This window comes from Epinephelus fuscoguttatus, linkage group LG19 (genome assembly GCF_011397635.1).
Source record: "Epinephelus fuscoguttatus linkage group LG19, E.fuscoguttatus.final_Chr_v1".
Classification (NCBI taxonomy): Eukaryota; Metazoa; Chordata; class Actinopteri; order Perciformes; family Serranidae; genus Epinephelus; species Epinephelus fuscoguttatus.
Window position 1 is genome coordinate 4460433 of NC_064770.1, and position 24613 is coordinate 4485045.

The 24613-nt window shown below is 40.3% G+C and overlaps 2 protein-coding genes across 3 annotated transcripts in view; both read left to right on the forward strand.

The window, feature by feature from the left end:
- fbxl16 (F-box and leucine-rich repeat protein 16) overlaps positions 1-23367 on the forward strand; it is a 57532-nt gene extending 34165 nt beyond the window's left edge. For both annotated transcript variants that reach the window (XM_049560240.1, XM_049560241.1), the window contains exons 3-7: positions 812-1054; positions 2109-2374; positions 8556-8640; positions 10938-11001; positions 13561-23367. In XM_049560240.1, the coding sequence (XP_049416197.1) occupies positions 812-1054; positions 2109-2374; positions 8556-8640; positions 10938-11001; positions 13561-13709 (807 nt within the window). In that variant the 3' untranslated portion in view covers positions 13710-23367. The remainder of the gene's footprint in view (positions 1-811; positions 1055-2108; positions 2375-8555; positions 8641-10937; positions 11002-13560) is intronic.
- LOC125878864 (uncharacterized) overlaps positions 1-24613 on the forward strand; it is a 489748-nt gene that overhangs the window by 49244 nt on the left and 415891 nt on the right. The gene's annotated exons all lie outside the window — the stretch shown is intronic.

Below are 24613 nucleotides of genomic sequence, written 5' to 3' on the forward strand. Positions count from 1 at the left end.
TTGTGGTTACAAGGTTTGGCCACTATGCCAAAGTGGCCTCGAAGTCCAGTGTACTTCCTGCGGGCTTGGTTAGGTTTCAAAAAGAGATTGTGATTTGGGTTAAAATAAATACGTTTGTCATGTAACATGATGTAAAAACTTTTCGCTAGTGATGTCCAAATGAAGTTTAATGAACCAGTTGTGTTTGCTGAACCCACTAGATGGCGCTCTTGGTGTAATGAGAAAGGCTCAAGGGATGGCAATGCAGTTTGGTTTCAACTAGCAATGGCTGACTAAGCTTCATGAACTATTTTCTTTATTTTGGGTCCACTCTGGCACTCTTTGTTCAACAAAGGGTTGAAACCAAACTGCATTGCCATCCCTTGAGTCTTTTTCATTACATCACTACTTTTCGCGAGTGATGTCAGTGCGCAGTGACTGTGTGTACAATGTGTGACATTACATTAAAACAACATTGACTTTTAGTTTCACATGGGACAGGGCTGCAGTCTCCTGCATGAAAGTCTTGTTTTGTTCGACCCATCCACTTTCCCTCCCTTCTTCTGGCCCTACAAGGACTTCGTTGCTCTTTGTCAGTTGCCCTCAGCATCAGCTATTGCCGTGGATGGGTTTACATTGGAGTAAAAGACGCTAAAGGATGCCTTCGGCGTCAATATCACATGCTGAGTATTATGACAGAGTGTCAGTATTTGCCCTGAGAATGAGAGGGGGCTAAATATACACTCACCTTTTCACTGGTACTTGCACTGTATCTAATATAGCATCAAATTGTTTCCATTAGTGATTCATTCTGCTGGCTTTTTTGTTGCAGGTCATGTTGGAGCAAATGCAAGGCCTGATGCACCTTGAACTGTCAGGCTGTAATGACTTCACAGAGGCTGGCTTGTGGTCCAGTCTGAATGCCCGGCTAACTTCCCTCAGCGTCAGTGACTGCATCAATGTGGCCGATGACGCCATCGCTGCTATCTCACAGCTCCTACCCAACCTATCAGAGTTGAGCCTGCAGGCCTACCACGTCACTGACACGGCCATGGCTTATTTCACAGCCAAACAGGTGGGATGTCACAAGACAAACTCAGTAGCTCTGTACATCCACACACACTTTAATTCTCATTGAGGGTATCAAGTGATTTTGAGTTGACAATTTTTTATCCCCATAAAGTTCTTATCCCTAATAAGCATATTTATCCTTCCATGCATTAGCTATACCCACTTATCCTTGGTATTTTTTATCCCAGGCCCCATTTTCCCATGTTTTTGTGTTGAAGTGACCAATTGGAACAAACATCTTTGAAACTGGTCCATCCTTCACAACTGTGAAACAGGCTGCAATGAGATTCCTGCAGGCAATTGAGCACTGTCAGTCCACTCAATTTGCTTGTTTTTGCCACTAACAGCAGGATCCTGCAGAGAAATGAAACATTTTTCTTTACCTCCCAATAGTCTGTTTGTTATTGTGGCCAAGTCTCACTCAAGGTGAAGTCTTGTTATGCAGGCTCAGGAGAGGTGACTTGTTACTGGAACAAAACAATTGAAATGTTAGCGAGAGTTGGAAGAAAAGTGCCTGGAAGAGTTTGTTGTGGTGGAGTACAGAAGGTGCAGCTGAATGTTATCTAATGTTTTTTTGTGTCATGGCCGAATATTTAGTTGATTTCAAAAATGTGGAAAAATCTTCAAGACTTTTCCTTTAGTGAGATTTGGTGAATAAACAGATTGGATCAGTGAAAGGTAAAAAGAACATTTCATTTCTCTATAGGAATCCTTTCCTAAATGTGGTCAGATGGAAAGGAAAGGTTAAAAAAGAAGTTTTATAGAATTAGTTTCATAAAAAATAATGTGAAATATATTTATTTCAATTTCAGTGAATGGAAACAGAGGTATGAAGGTTGTTGGTTTATAAATAAAAAATGGATGGTGCCACAGGTGCAGCATATTCAAAAGTTAGAGGTCAAAGAGAGCCACGCAGGAGTAGATTTTTGTTCAGAGTGGAGTTACACTTAAAGGCCCATGACAGACTCATTCTCAATAATAATGAAGCCGCTTCAGGTTGTTATCAATTTCCTTTTATTCACTTACATAATCAATCTAAAATTACCTTCCACCTACAGGGTTACACCACCCACACTCTGCGGCTTCACTCCTGCTGGGAGATCACCAATCATGGTGTGGTCAACATGGTGCACAGCCTTCCCAACCTGACTGCCCTCAGCCTCTCCGGCTGCTCCAAGATCACTGACGATGGTGTGGAGCTGGTTGCTGAGAACCTGCGTAAGCTCCGCAGCCTGGACTTGTCCTGGTGCCCTCGGATCACTGACATGGCCCTGGAGTACATAGCCTGTGACCTGCATAAACTGGAAGAACTGGTGCTGGACAGGTCAGTGATACTGTGCTTTCATCCCTGTGAAAGCCTGATGTGCAGAGGTGGGCAGAGTAGCCAAAACTGTAGTCTTCAAAATAATTACTATGGGTAAGATGGTATTTTGTCCATTCTACACTCACTGCTTTTAGGTTTCAATAATGTATACATCAGTGAATCTAGATATTTTACCAATCTTAGGCCGGATCCAAAGTGGATGAGGCTATGTAATGTAATGTTACTTTAAAGCAGTGTTAACTTTTGGTTTCTCGTGTGACACAAACTGCATTCTCTCGGGTTAACATCCAGTTTTATTGAACCAATCCATATTTATTTGGTAGCAAAAGAAATGCAATGAACTGAAGCATGACCCTTGGTATACTGAAGTGACTAACTCATAGACTTGTCATTATAACACATTGTGGTGCTGCAGATGGAAGTGGTTGAAAATAAATCACAGAGCAGGGTGTGTTCAAGGGTAACGGAGCTCTGTAATGATGAAGATGGCACTTCTGCTGAGCTCAGTTTAAAACAGTGGACTTGCTCATCAATTCTACTTGCAAATGTTGCCTCCTTTAGCAACAAGGCTGCAGGCTGGAAATGCAGGGAGAAATTAGACTAAGAATTTATATCCAAATGTTGTTGACAAATGTATTTTTTTAAAAATATAGTTTCTTTCCAAAAGCAGTTGATTTATTTGTTTATGTAGTAACAGCAGCAAATATTTATCAAAATACCTTTGCAGTATGATGACCCAGTGTTAGAGGGACCCTCCTCATTACTTTGATAATGACACCGATGGTAAAATTACATCAGCACTGCACGTTAACTTCAGCATTGTTGAAACATCAAAGGGAAATTTCGGTTTATTTCAACCTGTAGTAGTGTCAGACCTGTTAAAACGTAAGTGAACGGGCATACTTCAAGTGCAAAGTTAGTCCACTAAACAAGCTTTTTCTCCACAAAGACCGCCTCATATCGTTAGGATAAATGTCAGAGAACATATAGAAAACGACATGTAAACGTGTTGTCTTACCTTACCGGTGTGCTGCCATGTTTGTTTACCATTTAGCTCTGCTTTCCAAAGCGCGGCTGAAATATCGCAAGAACAAGCAGCGATCTCATACTGTGCCTGAAATCCAACTCTGAGCATCTGCTGGTTTAATGTAAACTATTTAATCACATACAGTGGCATGCAAAAGTTTGGGCACTCCTGGTCAAAATTTTGTTTACTTTGAGTAGTTAAGTAAGTAGAAGATGAACTGATCTGCAAAAGGCATTAAGTTAAAGATGACACATTTCTTCAATATTCTAAACAACATTACTTTATAATTTCAATCTTTTACAGTTTCAAAATAACAAAAAAGGAAAAGGGCCTTCTTAGTAGCACCTTCTGTGACAAGTATCACAACTTCTAAACACTTTTTGTAACCAACTAAAAGCCTTTCAATTCTTGTTTGGGGGACTTTTCACCCATTCTTCCTGCAAAAGGCTTCTAGCTCTGTGAGATTCTTGGGCTGTCTTGCATGCACTGCTCTTTTGAGGTCTATACACAGATTTTTAATGATATTTAGATCGGGGGACCGTGAGGGCCATGGCAAAACCTTTAGCTTGCACCTCTTGAGGTAGTCCATTGTGGATTTCGAGGTGTGTTTAGGACTATTGTCCTGTTGTAGAAGCAATCCTCTCTTTTTTACAGATGGTGTGATGTTTGCTTCCAGATTTTGCTGGAATTTAACTGAATCCATTCTTCTCTCTACCTGTGAAATGTTTCCAATGCCACTGGCTGCAGCACAAGCCCGAAGCATGATCAGTCCACCTCTGTGTTTAACAGTTGGACAGGTGTCCATTTTAGGAAATTCTGCACCCTTTTTTCTCCAAACATAACTTTGAGTCATTGCATCCAAAAAGTTCTATTTTAACTTCATCAGTCCACAGGACTTGTTTCCAAAAAGCATCAGGCTTGTTTAGGTGTTCCTTTGCAAACTTCTGATTCCAAATTTTGTGGCGAGGACACAGGGAAGGTTTTCTTCTGTTGACTCTTCCATGAAGGTCATATTGTGTACAGATGTCACTGCACAGTAAAACAGTGCACCACCACTCCAGAGTCTGATAAATCTTCCTGCAGGTCTTTTGCAGACAAATAAGGGTTTTGATTTGCCTTTCTAACAATCCTACAGGCAGCTCTCTCAGAAAGTTCTCTTGGTCTTCCAGACCTCAAATTAACCTCCACAGCTTTTGTTAACTGCCATTTCTTATTTACATTAAGAACTGATGAAACAGCTACGCGAAAACACTTTGCTATCTTCTTATAGTCTTCTCCTGCTATGAGGGCATCAGTTATTTTAGTTTTCAGAGTGCTAGGCAGCTGTTTAGAGGAGCCCATGGCTGCTGATTGTTGGAACAAGGTTTCAGGAGTCAGAATATTTATAAAGCTTTGAAGTTTGCATCACCTGGCCTTTCCTGGTGATGACTGTGAATGAGCCACAGCCCTAACAAGCTAATTAAGGCCTGAGACCCTGTTAAAAGTTGTCTGAGACCCTAAATGTCTTGGGGTGTCCAAGGTTTTGCACAGTGTTCCTTTGCTCTAAAAATTAAGACTAAAAAACTAAAATTGTACAAAACAAAAATAATAAACTAATCTTGCTTAAAATATTGAAAAGCATGTTTCATTTTTAATGCCATGCCTTTTGGAGATCAGTTCATCTTCTACTTACCTAACTATTCACAGTAAATGAAGTGACCATGGATGCCCAAACTTTTGCATGCCAATGTAACTAGGATAGAATAAGAAGCTGTAGAATCACTTGAAACAATTCCCAAATATTAAAAGTAAGGTTATATATAAGTTAGGGAATTAATATATGTCTTTAGTATGAGATGAGTATATTTTGCCTTTTTTGTCCAATGATGAACAAACTATGATTCATATATGATACACATAAAAAAGTTGAAACTAATATGAGACTGTTTCTGCTGCCAAAGCAGAGATGAAAATTAAAGTGATTCATGTGTGATGAGGTCTATCTGACTAAAATTGGGTATTTATAACCATGGGAGCTCATTAACAGTAAGTGGAGTATTTTTTCTAATAAAGGACAATGGAGAGTCTAGTTTTTATTTCCAGCTATCTTTACAAATTCATCTTGTGTTATTCTGCTGCAGTGTTGGAATAAGAGGGTAAAAGCACAATCCCATCAGGAGTGAAAGAATATTAGTGTCTAAACTATTCATGTTTTTTAGAAGCTCTATCTTAAAACCAGAGTGTGAGCAGAATGCTTGGAACAGAAAAATGATTTGACCGATCTATACAAGTATTTACTGCAGTTTATAACTTGTCACTTTATATTAAAATCAGAGCTTATGTCCCTGTAGGAAATGGGTGGAATGATGACTCCATCTTTTGCCATGAGCTGGTTATTCAGTGGTTGGGCTGTTGGCAGGTCTTGATATGATCCTTTGAAGCAAGCTGGCTAGCAGCATAGGTTACCATGGTGATCTACCTTTGTCAAAAATGAGGCAGCTTGGTGTTACTGGAAAACCTGAGTTAAACCCAAAGATAGCTAGCTGACTCACTAATCTGTCCTCATGGTACAGGCCCCCGGGCTGTGGCATTTAAACCATGCTCAGTTGCTGTTCAAGCACCCAGTCTGTGCCAAGAATTTATTTCCCACACTGTTACACCATCAGTACCATCCTGAACAGGGTGTATCTGTGGGTTCATGTTGTTTTTTGCCTCATTTGGACCATGTCATTTGCATTTTGCATCAGAAATTTGGATTCATTAGACCTGTGGGCAAGGACTCTCTCTGTTACTGTAGCCTCAGTTCCATGTGCTTAGCTGACCTCTGTGATCTACTATGTACACAGTTACTGTATGTGCGTATGTGGTTATTTGAGTTACTGTCCCCTTCCTGTCCATTCTCTTCTGACCTCTCACTGTTCTTTGTAAACTTAAAAGATTCTTGTGCGCCATCAAGCACCATCAATTATTCTGTGATTCCATAGATCTGACTCATTTAGTGTGATGGCCCTGTTTATATCTGCTTTTATCATGCCTTTTTGGTGATCTGATCACAAGTGGACACCCCAAATACAAGTGTAAACGACCACCAAGACACATTGTGATTCAGTCACTCGAACTACTTGCTGAGGTGGTCTTGGATGGATTTGACCACATATTTTTCGAAGCGTTAATGCTAATGCGTCCTGATGTGAAGACATGGTGGGTGTTTTGGTGACAGTGCACTAACAGTATCATATGCCTATTTTACAATGAGTTGGATGAAGTGTTGCTGCCTGACCATCCTTTATTTTGCCCTATGGAAAGAGACATGTTGGATTCTGCTGAAAGAGATATCTTCAGCTGTACTGACACAACTGCTAATGTGACTAGCAATGTGAGCTAGCAATGTGTGCTATGTGAGCAGCTAGCATGGATATATAAAGTGAAGTGGATACAGTGTTGGAGGTGGGGCCCCATCCATTCCTATGAAAGTTGCTCAGTGCTGCGTAAAGCCAAAAAATTTCAACTTCCATGTGTAAATTTACCCGAATCTTCCACTCTGCTTCAGCATTGTTGGGCCCACAGAACAGGTGCGCAAGAGACTTCTCCAGCTATGCAGCTAACTTCCAGTTTAGCCCTCCGCTAACTTGATGGGGATGAAATTATTTGATTTTGTGGCCCCTCTAAACTTTGTTATCAAACAGAATGGATCAAATTCTGGTATTCTGGTACTATTTTTACAGTCTATGGACTCTACTCATCTCTGTCTGACAAGAGAGAAAGGCATCTTTAAAAGTCTCTGTGTTCAGTTGTCAGAACTTCTAACTGAATCTCTGTGGTTTGGAGTTTAGTTTCTCTCCTGTGTCCTGTTTTTACTTTAGGTATCTGCTGAAGCTGTGTGAAGTTGCTGCTTGAAAACTCAACATTTCCTATTTTACTGCTTCACAATAAAAGTTTTTACATACAAAATAACAGGACTTTTATTGTGAAGAATCTATAGGAAATTAAATGGTTATTACTGACTTGGCGGAACTTAGTAGATTCTCTTCGATAAAGACAAGTGTAATGATACAGCAGAGAGGAAAGTGAAAGCAGAATCAGCCTCAGTGAGATGTTTGATGAAGAGCTGCAGACAGTAAGCTCTTACTGCACCTCTGCAAACAGCTCACCTCCAACAGGTAAACTTCTTATGCCTGCCCTGCTGTGTGCTGGAAAAACTAATGTAGCAAAAATAACAGGGGACTTTGCACGCTACTTTTAAACGTCATCACTCAAGACAAGCCATCATCCGTTTAAGACACACCCTCAAGAAGGTAGCCCTGTTGTAATGGAAATGCAAATCCCCGCTGTACTCGGCTGACGGCCCAAACCAAACCAAGCTAGCACATGACTGTTGAAAAGGGGTATATGTTAAATTGTCTTCAAAGTCCGGCTCACTTCCTGGGGACTTGGCAGCTATTGAGTGTGGTTGTAATAACTGTCTAGCGTAATGTAGGCAGTAACAAAATTTGAAGAAGTGGTAAATGGACTTGCACTTGTAAAGTGCTTTCTCTAGTCTCCTGACCACTTAAAGCCCCTTTACACTACATGTCACATTCACCCATTCACACACTGGTGGCCGAGGCTACCATACATGGTGCCAGCTGCTACTCAGTAACCATTCACACACCGACGGAACAGCATTTTGTATCGGTTTAGTATCTTGCCTGAGGATACTTTACCATGCTGACTGAAGGAGTCGGGGATCAGACCGCCAATCATCCAATTGGTGGATGACCCGCTTCACCTCTGAGCCACAGCTGCCCAAGTGGTCAGCTGGAGACTTATGATAGACACAGGTGTGAATGGTGATGTGTCCCGGCTGTCCACCTTTGTTCAGATCACCAAAATGCATGTTAACACCAGGCTGTTGTATCACATTTCTTCCATTCTCATGTGTGGTCCGAACAACTGAACCTTTGCATTTGTATTATTGAGAATGTTCACAGGTATACAGTAGATAATAAACCTGACCACTGAGTTTATACTGATAATGGCATATATGTTAGCCACCATACAAATGGCAATTATACCATATATTTGCAGCTATTAAAAGAGTGAGAGTATGTGAATGCAGTGTTTGGCATTGCATCAGTCAATAAGAAAGCTCATAGTTTACTCAGGTGTATTGTTGTGTACTATGTCTCCTTTCAGGTGTGTGCGGATCACAGACACTGGGTTGGGCTACTTGTCCACCATGTCATCATTAAGGAGCCTCTATCTGCGCTGGTGCTGTCAGGTAACACAAAACACACATGCACACACAAAGATTTAAGAGAGCATGAGAAGTGTTCACCATTTGTAAAAACCCTGCACTTGACATTTTTGCATTTTAGATGAACAGATGTTGCACTGTTTATCATGTGTCATCCAAGATTCCAGGCTGCAGAAACAATTAGGCAATGTAAAAAGACAATAGAGAAATACAAATATCCAACATCAGATTGGTATAGAGTGTGCTGAGTATATTCATGCTACTGACAGGATGGAGTTTGATGATCTCATAACCTCTCCTCCAGCACATCCTTAACCCCCTAGAGTCATAAGAGTCATAAGCTTTTTATTTGTGCTCCAACTTGTCGTAAGGCTCTAAGAATAGCAAAGTAGTCGGTATTGTAGCTGGTTCCATCCAACTCTTATATTCTGGACTAAACACTGCAGCCTCTGGAGGGTTGTTACTGAGCATTCTGCATTTTTCAATGTTTTTGTCAATCCAAAAATGGCTTAAAGAACTATACCAGTGTGTGATTAGGGTTTAGTTTCATTTTTTTAAATTATAAAACATGTATTCTTAACATCTTTGCTGCTTGTTATTGCATGCAGGCTGTTTAGTTTTACACAATCACATTTTCTATAATTTAAGACAGCCATTTCTCTATGGTTTGAAAATCCTGTCTTGTAAGTTGCGCCTGTTCTACAATCCACTACAGTTAAGTTTCAGGATTGTTAGGTAATAGTTCAGTTTAAAGGAATACTTCGCCCACAAAATGATCATTTGTATATCAATGACTCACCCAGTGTTACCTTGAATTCATGAAAAAATTGTTTCTGGCATGCCTCCACAGTAAACAAAGAATCAGAAAACAAAGAAAATTCTCAACAAATTGAAGTCAAAGGGGTCAACGTTTAACAACAGCAAAACTATATTAAAACATCCATTCACAAACTCTCACACAAATCGTGTGGTATCATCCAAGTCTCATTTATACAGTCATGTGCTCAGTACTTCCCAAACTCAATGCTTAATGCTCAATGGAACGCATGAGAAGAGTTTGAAGGCGCACGCTTGCCCAGGCACGATATTTTTATGCATACATTTTTAAAATATTAAGTTTTGACATAAATGTGTGTGTTTGGGAAGTAATGCACAGTGTTCATTTTGAAAGCTTTTTTAGATTTAGTCTTAGTCTTGAGATGAAAATGCTTATTAGTTTTATCACATTTTAGTCATTTTTTCCCTTCATAGTTGTAGACCAGTTTTAGACATTGTGTTTTCTATAAGTTTTTTTTTTTTTTTTTTTTAAATCTTTAAAATAATCCAGCTAGGCTAATTCATGTATCATAAATTAGAATCAAGGTGACAGGTTGTATAAAATTTTTATTTAGACAATTTTTTTCTCCAATTACAAACAATTTCTACACACCTACAAACTGTCATTTCTCCAGCAGTTTTTGACAGGTTTAAGGGGTGATTTACGAGCACATACTTACTCACTCACACTTACTGGTTCAAATCTCTTTATTTATGCTCTCAAAAACTTTGACACCACCAATAACTCATCAGTGACAACTAGGATTTGTACCCAGGTTCACTGTAAACTGACTTATCTATCTTTCAATCCCAATAGTCCACCTCTGACATTTTTGTCACGTCTCGTCAACGAAAATGAAACATAGATTTCATCTCAGTTTTTGTTATCAAGATCTAATTTTTGCTCATCATCATCTTGTTTTCGCCATGGATAGAAAGTCGCTGCTAAAAAAAATATGTTGTCATAGTTTTTGTCAACGACACATTGAGGAACTGACAGGACTACATTTCACTGGAATTGTATTTGACATGAGTTCATGGAACATTGATTGATTGACTGATAAAGAATTTCCTCAATTTTTTGGATTATGAAGGAATGTAAAAAAAACAAAGTTAATGTATCGTGTTGGGTAATTGATATAGAAATGATCACTTTGTGGGTGAGGTATTCCTTTAAGCACTGAAAAGTCTGAACTGCATTATCTCATAACAATGTCACATTTACTAAAGTAAATGCAGACATAATATTGTAAAAGTTCAGAATCTACTACAGTAATTGATTTTACAACATGCACACATTTGTTTACTAATGATGATCACTGCAAGAAAACAGCATCAACTTTGTTAGTGCTTTGATATAAAAGTGATACAAACAATTGCTCTTTCACTTGTCAGTCAAAGAGTCACAATGATTAGGGTTTTTATGGTACTCTTTAGTTCAAATACTGTGTGTGTGTGTGTGTGTGTGTGTGTGTGTGTGTGTGTGTGTGTGTGTGTGTGTGCAGGTGCAAGATTTTGGACTGCAGCATTTGTTTGGAATGAGGAGTCTTCGCCTGTTGTCTCTTGCAGGTATGATTTATGACTGAAAGTACTCCCTGCTATTAAAATGTGACCTGACCTGTCTGTATTCTATCCACACTGAGACACGTTTTAAACATAATAACGATCCTTTAAAGCTTTGTTGTTCTTGCATGCATCATGTCAGTAATCAGTTCAGAAAGGACCCAAACGCAGAGCAGTAGGCAGGTTGAAGGTTTCAACAAAAAGCAAGCTTTAAAGCTGGTAAAAAAGATGGTCCAAACAGGCAGGCAAAAAAACAAAGTCCAAAAGAATGAAGAACCAGAGTGAAAATGAAACAAACCAGAGAAGCACGATGAACACAGGGATGAACTCAGGGAAGAAATCCAAAATGGAACACTAGAGACTAGGCAGGAGATGTCACCATGAGAACGAGGATGAACACAGATAAACTGACAAGGAACACATAGGTCTATAAACACAGAAAACAAATCACAAGAACAAGACATACCTGGAGTTGGACATGGGAAAAAGGAGGGAAATGGGGATTGGCTAATAATAAGGGTGTGGTGGGGAACACTAGGGTGGAGCAAATAAGACTAATACAGAACAGGTGTGAAGGGAAGACTAGAAGGGAAGTAGGAATGGGCTAAACGATTATAAATAAAATATAAAATATCAATGCTCTTGACATTACGTTTCCATTTTGAAGATCAATCCTAACATCCTCTCAACATTCTCTCTTCCACATCATACCTATTTGTATTTCAAGAGTAAAACTGACTGAGCAAACAATGTTCTGTTGTCATGAATACATCTAGTAAATGCACTCTTTGCTTCTCCACTGCTTTTGTGTTGTCTGCACTCAGTCAACTTACTTGAGATCCAGCTGTGTTTTCTTAGTTTCACTTTCACCCGATGTTGGCAGTAGGAGGACAGTAAGCTCACCTCCGACCTCTGGGGTTTACTGCTGGGGGCTGATGCGGACCCTCAGTTGTACAATGAATAGTACTGCGTGACCCTAGCTCTCCACAGACAATCAGTGCAGATAGTATGTAAGGGATGGATTAATGAAAGAGGAAAAAACACATGAAAGAGAACTTGGAGATGCAACAGTAAAGGAGGGAGGAGGAGGGAAATGCCTCACCATCCAGACCTCTGACACAGAGACAGAGTTCACTGGCAGAGTCTCTTTTGAGAGGCTCAGACAAGAAATATCCACATATATAGTAGCCTAGTGGAATTAATATTTTAGTCAAATCAGATCTTTAGCATTGGGTAATGTTACATTTTCAGGCTGTAATTCAATTTCAATCAATCAATCAATTTTATTTATAAAGCCCAATATCACAAATCACAATTTGCCTCACAGGGCTTTACAGCATACAACATCCCTCTGTCTTTAGGACCCTCGCAGTGGATAAGGAAAAACTCCCCCCAAAAAAACCCTTTAACAGAGGGAAAAAAATGGTAGAAATGGTAATTGGTCATCACTTGCTGTTACTTAAGCAGATTGATTATTCACCTCATAAATCATGATATACTGCTTTACCCTGCATTAAAAAAGCCACATTTAACATAAAAAGTATCAGATTGGTATCAGTATTGAAATTAGTGATTCTAGCCCTGTTTTACTTGGTATCAGATCAAAACCAAATTTTGTGGTATTGCCCACTCCTACAGAGAAGGACTAACAAGAGTGATGAAAGACAGGAGTGACAGAAAACAGGCGAAAAAACACACCAGACACATGAGTAGAGAATCTACAAAATAAAACAGGAAAGGGATTACACATGAATGAATTACAGTACATGAAACAAGGAAGCGCACAAACAGAAAACCCCAAAACAAAGTCCACAAGGTAACAGAATATGAATAAAAACCAGAATCATGACACATTAGATGATGTGTCAAGAAGCAGGAACATACTGTATATGTATGGCAAAGGGAATCCAAATCTAATCAGAATAGTAAGAGTATGTAAAGTTTATATTTTGTGACTTTTTTTTATTTTTTTGTTTTTACAAATCATGGCTGGTCTATAAATATGCTCCATGCCACACTGTATCTGGATGAAATGAACACCAGCCCCTGTCCTGGAGCCTTATAGTGCCATCTAGTGCCTGCTTCATAGATTTAGAAATACAGGGCCTAGATAACCACATCAGTGGCCTTATTCACAAAGCTTCCTAGTACAAAGAGTTGCTCCTGGTGACGAAATTCTAAGAAAATTCTTGGACTTGTGACGTTTGGTAATAAATAACAATAATCAATATGTATGTCTAATTGTAGGGGGTTCAATTAAAGTAGAGAAGCAATGTTAAAATAAAAATAAAACAATTATTTCTTTCCTTTTATGGCCCAAAGCCATTTGTAGTGTTAGAGTTAACTACACACAAAAAAAGCAATCACTATGCAAATCTGAATGTAACGGAACTACCAGTAAGCTGTAATGTAATTATCTGCTAATTCAATTACATGTAGTTCAACACTTGTCATGTAGCATTTTGTTGGTAAAATTGAATTAAAACCCTGACCAAAAGGAAATGCAAATCGTTAGAGAAAGTGGATACACATTAGAGCTTAAAGTCAACTGCTGTGTCCCTCCAGGCTGCCCCCTGCTGACCACCACCGGTTTGTCAGGCCTCATCCAGCTGCAGGAACTGGAGGAGCTGGAGCTGACCAATTGCCCCGGAGCCACCGCAGAGCTCTTCAAATATTACTCCCAGCACCTGCCCCACTGCATGGTCATTGAGTAAGACCACTGACCCACCCCACTGACCGACCGACCGACCGCCATAATTCTACCTTCCTCCTCCTTACTCGTCCTCACTCCTTTCTCAAATGCTAACCGGGAGACTGAACTGCTCCTACCGTACCACCATTCCTCATTACCTCCTCTCCCCTCCCTTGCCCGTCTTCCTTCATACCCCATTGAGTAGACTGACCCACAGGCGGACAGAGAGGCAGGAAGGCAGATGATGGTACATGCCAGACCCAGAGGATGATGGGATGGCATTCGAGCTTCATTTCAGAAGATGCCAGAGCGAGGAGCTTGGTGTGACGTCTTGTCTGACAGCAAGTTTCTTTTTCAGAATCAACAAAAGGTTTGACGAAGGAGAGCTTCTCTAAAGACTATGATGATTTTTTTTTAAGCTGAATGGATACTGAAGGGAGCGACGTGCACATATCCAGATGAAGCGTAGAGGAATTAGGAAAAGGGAAATAAAGACTTTTGTGTTTGAGCTGATACGGTGGAACTCACACATGCGCTCATACACTGTAAACACACTCACACACATACTGTATATGGTAAGTGAAACAAATGTAAGTCCTCAAGACCATGAGTACTGACGTTTCTATTTCCATCACTCTGTGTAATATAACTGCTGTTATTTTTTTTCTTAGAGGGTATCAAAGGTTCAGTTTCCTCTTGTTTAGAGAGAGACACCATATGCCAGCTGGAGAACTTGGAATCAGAGAGGACTAAAGATGCAGTTCAGGAAGCAGATGACAGGGACGGAACTTCTCTCTCTCTCTCTCTTTTTCTCTCTCTTCCTCTGCGTGTGAAGTGTGCGTCATGAACTCACAGGTTCCTGTCTTTTTGGGATACCACCACCTTTTTCCATTTCTGTGTCTTATAAGAAAAACAAAAAAGGAGAATATTTGAAAAACAACAGTTTACATTTTTTTTGTTTTGGAGTTGATTGGCTCATTATGTCACTCTTTTTCCCCTCTCTGCTTCATTTTTTGTACACATATTTAATTTACAGATCTGGAGGATAAGCTGTCGTAAACTGTGAATGTTGTGTTTTTAAAGGGGAAATGTGTTGCTGAGGCAGTGTAACATGAACAAGCAGTAAGTCAAATGGAAAGCAAAGCGTGCAGAAAGTATCTGACTTTAATGCTTGAGAGTGTCTGCTCAAATAATGAATAGGAAATAATGAAAAAACAAGGCGACTGTGGGGCTTAAAGCAACAGTAACAACTTAGTATTTCAGGACTCAAACTAACAAATAACTTCAGTTAACGGGGAGATTTGCAAGCAGCTTTTCTGTTGGTGGGGTAGATTTATCCAAATTGGGGGGAAATCTGGTTTTGGAATTCTTTCTCTCTTCTTTCCATTTTTGAAATGCAGATAGAAACACATGGTGTTAAGTGTTTGAGTTGTGTGGTTCTGAAGCTGCTAGTGCATTGTGTGACCCCCTTTTCTAAGGAAGGTAAAAGGGGAGGCATTTCATTCAGTATTTAATATTAGAGTGCCGTGTCCACTACAGGCCAGGGTCAGACATAAACAGGAGCTAAGGGTAGGCTAATGTGTCAGTTTTTGAAAGATCATTTAATTTGTGGGAATTTTACAAATTTTCCCACAAACCCAGAGTCAGTGAACCTAATAGATTGCCTTTTTATGTTTATGTTTGAAGTTAGCCTAGCTTAGCTCAACTAGCTGATGTCAATGGGATCATATAACAGCTCTTTTAACGCTGGGTTAACACTACAAGACATTTTTGTCTGTTCTTACAGTCACTATGTCAGACTAGGCGATTGTGGAGTCATAAAATCTTGCCATGACAGAAATCCCAGACTACACGTTGGTCCATGCCCAATCATCACTAGTCGTCTTTCGTCTTTTCAAAATTACAAGAGGCTTTTAATTTTGAACGGATACTGGAAGTGTTGAGTTTGAAATGACGGCACAATGCATTCATTTTTCACAGGGCAAATGGGAACTGATTAAAAATGAAAAAAAAAAATAGAAAAGGAGGAAATAATAAATAACGGCCCATTTCTAATGTAGTCTATCTCAAATGAAGCTGGTAGCCTCTGCTGTTTTATGCTATTATTTTTCCATTTCACTCTGTGTGGTAACGTCCCTCGAGGAAATATCTAAAAGGCTGGGATGTTGTTGTCGTTGTACAGTTGTCCACAGCAGCAGACTGTTTGTGTTTCTATTGGTCAAAGTGACGGCTGTGACAGGACAAGTTGTGAAGGACACAAAGAAAATCAAATATGCTAGGCCTTCTGTCAGGACGGCATGAGGTATTTTAGACGTGGCATCAGTCATTGTCTACTATGACACACCACACGAGATGAAATGGTGGATTATTACGTACAAAACTCATTGTTCACAATCATTGGGCTATAATTGCGCTGATAAGTGTAGTGTGAACCCAACCTAAGCAGTTGGCCCTACAATCGATGGCTGGTCAAACAGTGTTAAATGTTTGAATTTTAACTGACATTTCACGGCCGTCATTGAAATCATAATGTTTTTCAAATCACTGCAAACTGAGAGGTGAGTGTATATGAATCTTAAAACTGAAAACTGCCTTTTAAAGGCAGACCAGCCTTTGGAAGTAAAAAAATGTGAGGAAAAACAAAAACTAAGTTAAACAATAAGCTGTCATTTAGGAGTTTGCTTTTGATGCTTTTAAATCTGTTCACATTAAACATAATTGGCAGAAAAATAAGATTGGCACTGTACATTTCTGCAAACCACAGATACATTACATTGAGTGTTGAAACTTTACATTTCAACAAAGCTGTGGTTAGCATTTGGTTAAGTTTTGGCACAAAGGCACAGGGTTAAGTGTTAGGGGGTTAGGGTTTTTAGGAAAAGAAGTGATGTACCAATATTCCCACTGGAAAAACCCCATGTTTGGTGCCTAAAAAGCTGTTATTTGTTCTCTCATAGTGGTCTGCAGCTTGGCAGGCATCTCACTGAGGTGTCACACCATCCAGTGTTCCCCCCACCTCCCAATGACAAAGCGCTCTCATATACTGCATCAATTTAGAAATGCTGATATGATACCTATGAAATTTACAAATGTAAAGTATTCATTGTTTACTAAAATGTACAATGTCAGCATTTTCTTCTGCCAACTTGGCTGAAATATTTGTTAATTGGCCAGATGGGATATGTTTGATGGAACCACATTGGTCTTGTTGAATGATATGTTTTCTCTTTATAGTGTACAATATTTTGTGCAGTAGCCTTAGACCTGCTTCGCCCCTATCTATTGGGCAAGTTGGGAGGAAACCAGCCATGTTCCCAACAGTATCACAGAGAAAACTTTACATTATTAAAGATGTGAATAGATGGAGCCTGGGTACCAGTGGCACCCCCAGAACTGTTTTTTCCTAGGGGTGGAAATGAAAATGAAGCCTAAATGTGAAGCATTACTTACCCCACTTCCCAACATGTTAGAATGAATGGTTGATACCAACAGATGTTTTAGGCTGTCTAAGATACCACTACTGTTTAAAAGAGTTTAAAAAATAGGCGTGCCACAGCCCTGTAAAGACAGTAACATCTGCCTTCTACTTCTTCTAAACTATATTCAGGGTGGTCATGGCCACCCATTGAGGGTGCCACTGGGGGTTACACAGTGAAGACAGAAGTTATGCCTGAAGGGTTTGACTTAAAGCATAATTTAAGTTTATTTCAACTTGGGTTGAAAACATACCAACAGGTTAATCAGATATATTTAGATGATAATGTTGTTTTTTTAGACATTAGATTCCACAGCCATAAACAGAGCTAAGCTAGGCTAAGCTTTATATTCACCATGCCTTTGTACTGCTAAACAAAAGGCATCTACAAGTGTCTGACTCTGGGTAAGAAGTCAAAATAGTAAAGTTTTCCATGAACCAAAGTATTTATTAAACATGGAAATAAGTTACTGATGCTTCAAAGGAAAAACAAATTACTTTAAAGCCAGTAGTCGTGTTTCTTTTCCCGCGATCTTCTGATATTAAAAGGACAGGAATGAGCCCAACAGTGAGCCACTGTGCTGCTTTTTGCCTCTTGTGTGTCCTCAGATGTGCTGACTGCCAACTGAAGGGATTGGATCAGTGTCAGCCAGTGTTAGGTTGTGCCAAATGCATCCGCAGCAGCACATAAAATGTGGCTGGTTGCCTCTAGCTGATCGCTGACTACACTGAAACGGACTGAGCGTGTACTGTACGGACATGGCGGACCATGCATGATTTTAGTTGGTCTGCGTTGTGTTTCAAGAAGGCTCATTTTAGAGGTTGTTCTGAATCTCTTCATTGTACATAAGTATATTTATTTATTTATCTATTTATTTAAATTAATTTGTGTCTTATTTACGTGATTTATTTATTGAAGAGACATTCTTCTGAGGATTTTGTTTCATGGAACTTGCTTCAAATTTGGGCCTGAATTAGCTTATGCATTGATTGTTGTTGGGTTTTTTTTCTATTATAATTATGATTTTCTGACATTTCAGACCCCGAAGTGAAATAATCTACTTATTACACATTTAACATACTCTTTTAGATACCAGTGACAATTAACATCATTAACACTGACTTAAAGTTTTTAAATCTTCATAATGCGCAAGGGTATATTTTCCTCTGTGCAAGTGTGTGTCAACTTTGTATTGCTGTCGGGTCCGTCACTAAGAATAAGGGGGCAAACAGTGGTGATAAGTTATATTTCCTGTCATTGTCCTGAATGTGGAAATACAGAGTATGATATACATAAAAGCATTTGAAGTCTGAGATTGACCTCTGTCATTGCTAAGCAATGTTTACACTGTCTACTAACATGACAAAGGGCAAGATCTCGGAAGATGAGGATTTATGGAAGCTCATTTCTGACAAGACTCATGAAAGAAAAACAAATCCATACAAGTGAGCTAGCTTTAGCACTAGCTCTGCACTCACTAGCTGTGGTTTGGGAGAGCTTAAGGGGGAACTTCAGTGTTTTTCAACCTGGACCCTATTTTCCAGTGTTTTTCTCTCTAAGTGATTAATGGGAACACCAATTTTTAAAACTGGTCCAGTGGAGAAACAGTTTGTAATGTAACCCCTCTGGGTGTTTGGCATTGTCAATTAACGTCCACTAAAAGAGCTTGTTTTGCCACTGACAGGGCAAAGCCACCAGACTCCATTAAAATAAACAATATTTTTTTCATTGTGAAACACACTTCATTTTAAGTCAAGAGAAACAAAATGAAACGTCTTTCTGCTGTTTTTTATTACTGTCTGAAAACATTATGAAGAGACAGACCTTTTTTTTCAAAGAGCAGTATCCTTTTTCGTTGAACTAGAAACCACAATCACAATCTCCAAACAGCCCAGACCCCATTGAAATAAATGTTAACTAAACCATGTATAGAATCAGCATATTTTAAAATCTAACTAATGAACTGATAATAACAATAGTAATAATAATAATAATAATAATAATAATGATGATATTTTTACTTGTATAGCACTTATCTAAACAAAATTACAAAGTGCTTCACAAAGTGCACAAAAATAAGACAACAATAACAGTATTTTTTAAAAATGTTATGAGCTGAGAAAAATTGTGTATACAAAGGCAAAAATAGAGCAAAAGGAAATAAAACACAAAAGTTACAAATCAAAAGTGCAAATCAGGCATTACAAGGTAAATCTTGACGGCAAAAGCCCGGTCACCCTCAATCTAGGGATGACTTGCGAGGGTGTATTTCAACCACACCAGCGTTGTTGATTGTTGGAACAGTGGGAAGATGAACTGAGACAATTTTTGTGGGTATTATTTGTTTTTGTCAACTTTGAATGAAGTCTGTTTCACAATGATTACATTACTGTTTATTTAAATGGAGTCTGGCGACTTTGGCGACTGTAATTTCAGGGCTGTTTCTAGTTAAACAAGAATGATCTTACTCTTAAACAAAAACTCCTGTAGGAATCCTTTCTATAATGTTATCAGACATTCACTCTCAGCCTATTAGTGGTATCACTTGGGGCACAAATGCTTTCAAGTAATTTCACCACTGCCGGCTGTCATCTCCATTAGTCACTTAAAAACAAAACATGGGAAAATAGGGTCAAGGTTGAAAAAGACCAATCATACCCTTTAAATGGGTTATGGTGGCATGACACATACAAAGACAACCTCAAGACAGCAAGCATGCTGGTTTTGTTATGACTTTAACTACCCACTCTCGTAGATACTCGTGTATGAATGCAACTTATTCAGGATTGAAGTCCATCAAATGGAAGCAACATTAAGTGCTTACTACAGTTCCCACTGGGGCTACTTGCACAGTAGTCTTGCTCACCAGACCTTTCTCAAGAAAAGAAAGGTCTGGCTGGGCCGACTCTCACTTTAAGATTGGAGAAAAAAACGCCCCGGCTGCTTGTATTTCTTTCAACCAATCACAATCGTTCTTGGCGGTGCCACAGCAATGGTGCGCTTGCAAAAATATTGCCGGGGGGAAACAGGTTTTGGTGTAACACGCCCACAGAAATATCGCCTACAGGACGTGAACCATGGCAGAAAAATGGCTACATCCCCGCAAGATTAACCTGAGTGTCAGACTGAAGCTCCCAGAACCTTCAGTCTGACATGGCTTCCATTGAAGGCGATTTACAAGGGGGAGGGAATTTGATTTTTTCCCTAACCAATCAGTAGAGATCAACGACTCACCCAGAATGTGACGTTATTAGTATCCATGCCTCGGGGGTGCCGAAAACAAGCGAGCATTGCCCGTTTAAAATGTCTCCGTCGTCGTGCACGCCCAGCTGCATCGCCGTTAAATCCAGTTTAGCAGCTTCCTTAATTTGGTCCTCCATTAACGCGAGTAGTGGCAAAATACCTCGATAGCATCGTTAATGTGGTCTGTAGGATCTGTAGCGGTCGCCATTGTTGCTATCCTCACCAGTTACCCACCGGCGTACAGCTTGACATCAGCGTGTCGCTGATTGGCTAATCGCTAGACCCCCGGCATTCATTGGTCCGTCCATCGTTTGGATGAGATAAATCGCAAATTCACTTAAGTATGCCAGACCAGTAATGCAAGCCTACTCAGTTGAGTGGGCGGGGTCTATGGTCTGGAACCAGGCTACCGCAAGATCAAACACCGCAAAAGTTAGTAAAGGACATGTTGAAAACTGCAACCGGAGATGGTAGGGCGGGACTTTCAGTGGGTGGCTCGTTCCGCCCAATGAGAGGCTGATCTTTGCAGCGAACTTCCACCCACTCAGACTACTTGCACAGTTACTGTACCAGACCTGGAACCAAGAGTCTCATTATCTGTCTTTTGGCCAACTCTTAATTATCATTCAATGGCTGCATCTGGTACAATTCTACTAAAGTTTAGGTTTTGGAGACTCAAGTATAAAAGGCCTAGTTAGCAGAAAGATGACAATTATTTATTGTCAAAAAACTGAACAAATTCATTAAGCAAACCTAACAGTCATTTACTTTATCTTCTGTTTGACTTACAGTGCAGAACAGCATGCAAAATATCCATGTGCAAACATCAAGTTGTTTTAAATATCGATATTACACAGTTGCAAATAATGAATTTAGAAGTCTCTAATTGGCCTCAGCTCTACTCTATCACCCAAAAAACAGATGTGTTCTGCACAAACAGCTGTGTTCCTGCTCTCTCAAACCCAGACTCACAACCTGATTACTGACCTCTTTCAGTAGTTTTGCTTTAAATGAGCTTCCAAAGGATTCAAATGTGAGTTTACATATCATGAACTCTGACATGCACAGTCATGCATTTCTCAGCTACAAACAACTAACAACAAACCTTTCTAAGGTCCATTATCTAAGGTACATTTTCTAAGGTAAATAATTCTGTTCACTTCTCTTGCTGTCTACAGTCTTTGGTCTACATCTGTCACCATTTTGTTACAACCCTTGTACAGCACAACTTTAAGTAAGCAGTAAAATAAATACTGACAGTTTACTGATAATGTTGAAATTGGCAGAATTTGTGTGCTCTTTCAGTTTAAGTGTGTTTAGCCAAGCTGTGCCTGTACTGATCTTGCTTTTATTGAATACCATCTTTGCACTGATGACCAGTGGCTTTCCTGTTCCGGTACCTGCAGATGTTCCAGACCATTTGGAAAGAAAAAAGAAAAAAGAAGACGCATCAATATCACACCAACATGTTAGTTGACAAGAAGTCCCAGAGCCAGGTATATTCAGTAATTGGTTTGGATTTCTGGCAACATTAGAAATGAACTAATAGTGTGTGTGCTGTGGTGTTCACACAGGCACGTCAGTATTTTCAGTGGCAAGGTAAAATGTTGCAAAAAAGATTGATCACAATATGTATCATTAGATTTCAGGTCGTAAGCAAATAAAATGTAACATTGTAAAGTACGTAGTGGACTAAATAACAAACACCACATTGATTGTGCATCTACTGACAATATGTATTTTTTGACAAAAATGCTCGTACAGTGGCGTGCAAAAGTTTGGTCACAACTGGTCAAAATGTTGTTTACTGTGAATAGTTAAACAGAAAATGGTCTGAAAATGAACTGATCTCCAAAATGCATGAAGTTAAAGATGACACATTTCTTCAATATATTCCTACACTAGTTTTTAATTTCAATCTTTTACAGTTTCAAAATAACAACAGGAAAAGGGCCTAAGTAAAAGTTTGGGCACCCTGCATGGTCAGTACTTAGTAGCGCCCCCCTTGGCAAGTATCACAGCTTCTAAACGCTTTTTGTAACCAGCTAAGAGCCTTTCAATTTTTGTTGGGGAACTTTCACCCATTCTTCCTGCAAAAGGCTTCTAGTTCTGTGAGATTCTTGGGCCATCTTGCATGCACTGCTCTTTTGAGGTCTATACACTGCAACTTAAAGGAGCAATAAGTGAAATTCATCATTTCTAGATTAAAGGAATTTAAAAAATGCTATGTGAAGAACTAGAGGTGTAATTTCATCTGGAGTATAGCATGACCTCACACCCTCTCTCTCTGTGTTGATCTCCAGCCCATTGTTTACAATCCGGTCCGGCTGCGCGTTCATCTACGTTCATGTGAATCCCCAGCACCCCCCACCTCTCGGAGCCCTTGGCCCTCCCTCCCTGTAAAAGGCTACAGCCAGTGAGCAATGGCAGCATGTATTTTCAAAATGAAATGGCAGAGAGCGAAACGAAACCGGGGCTACCGGTGCTTCCTCCTCAGGCTCCACTTCACTCAGCTGCCCCAAGGATCCGCTGCCTCTCCCACTTTAACCTCAATAACAATCCGGAGCTAGCTGGGAGCGGCTGGCGAGGCGTTAGCCGCAGCATGACCGGAGGGAAGTACAGCCAGTTAGCCTCCGCTAGCTTCCCAACTAGCCCTGGCTCTCTGTTTGGATCCAACCGGTGCAGCGAGCCCTGGTTTGTTATTCAGCTTAATGTGGGAAGAAGCAGCAGGTTTATCGGGCAGCTGAGTGAAGCTGGGTGAAGTGGAGGCTGCGGAGGAAACACCGGGATGGGTTAATGTCTGGAGCTTGAGTTATTAGCGGCTCGTTCCCAGCAATGGGTCAGGCATTACGGTTGTGTTAAGTGAGTAAGTTAGCCCAGCAGCCCAGCTAACATTTTCAATTAGCATTGTACTGGCGAGCCAGGCGTGCAGCCTGCGAGGCTACATTTTTGTAATATATTTGCTGAGATGGAGGCGCGGCTCAGTGACTAGAAGAGCTAACAGAAGCACTCCATAGCTGTAAGTTACTCAAGTAGGTTAAAGTGGGAAGAAGCAGCGCGTTTATCGGGCAGCTGAGTGAAGCTGGGTGAAGTAGAGGCTGCGGAGGAAACACCAGGATGGGTTAATGTCCGGAGCTTGAGCAGCCCACGAGCCAGGTGGGCAGCCTGGCGGGCTCTAGCCCACTCGGCTAGAGCCATTGCCGGATCCCGGCTAGTGCTAACACCGGGAGCTAACGCTAACATTCCTACTCTTCTCCGTGAGTGAGAGCGATGTTTTAGCCTAGCGGGCTCGCGAGCTGCTCAAGCTAAGGACATTAACCCACCCCGGTGTTTCCTCCGCAGCCTCCACTTCACCCAGCTTCACTCAGCTGCCCGATAAACCCGCTGCTTCTTCCCACTTTAACCTGAAGCAATGTTTTAGCCTAGTGGGCAGCCCGCGAGCCAGCTGCCTGCTCGGCTAAAACATCGCTCTCACTCACGGAGAAGAGGAGGAACGTTAGCGTTAGCTCCCAGTGTTAGCACTAGCCGAGTTGGCTGCCACCGGCTACTGGAGTAACTTACAGCTTTGGAGCGCTTCTGCCAGCTCTTCTAGTCACTGAGCCGCGCCTCCATCTCAGCAAATATATTACATTTATTACAGGTACCATCATCATTGAAGTAGGCAGGGGAATAGCTAAACACAGCAGAGACCGAGACATCACTAACTGCTAGAGGAGGCGAGTGGGGGGTGGAGAGCAGAGGTAGAGGGAGGTGTGGCTCATGATACACTTTGTTTTGGTCTACAGGCAGTGCACAACAGCAAACCTAGCGGTGAAACGATTTCGCTTATTGCCCCTTTAAAGTCCACTTATTGTACAAGCTTTTATTGGAGCTCTCAGCAACATCACCTCACTCATACCCCTTTTTAACCAACATGAAAAGGGTTCTCTTCTGATTCCTGTGCCTAATTTTCAATTATCTGAGCATTTTGACCAACTAACCCCAGAAGTTGGTTTCCAAATGAAACAAAAAAGAGGGCAGAATTTTGCACCTAATAGCTTTCTATTTCCTCTTGTGGTAATAGATGTCCATGCTTGTTTTTTTGTGGATAAAAACAAATATCTATAATAACAGCAAAAGCTTACGGGTAATTAATCCAATCTGCCATCTTGCTTCTGCTGATTACTTCCATTGTGAACATGGTCTCTCTCGGAAGTCGTCAAAGGTC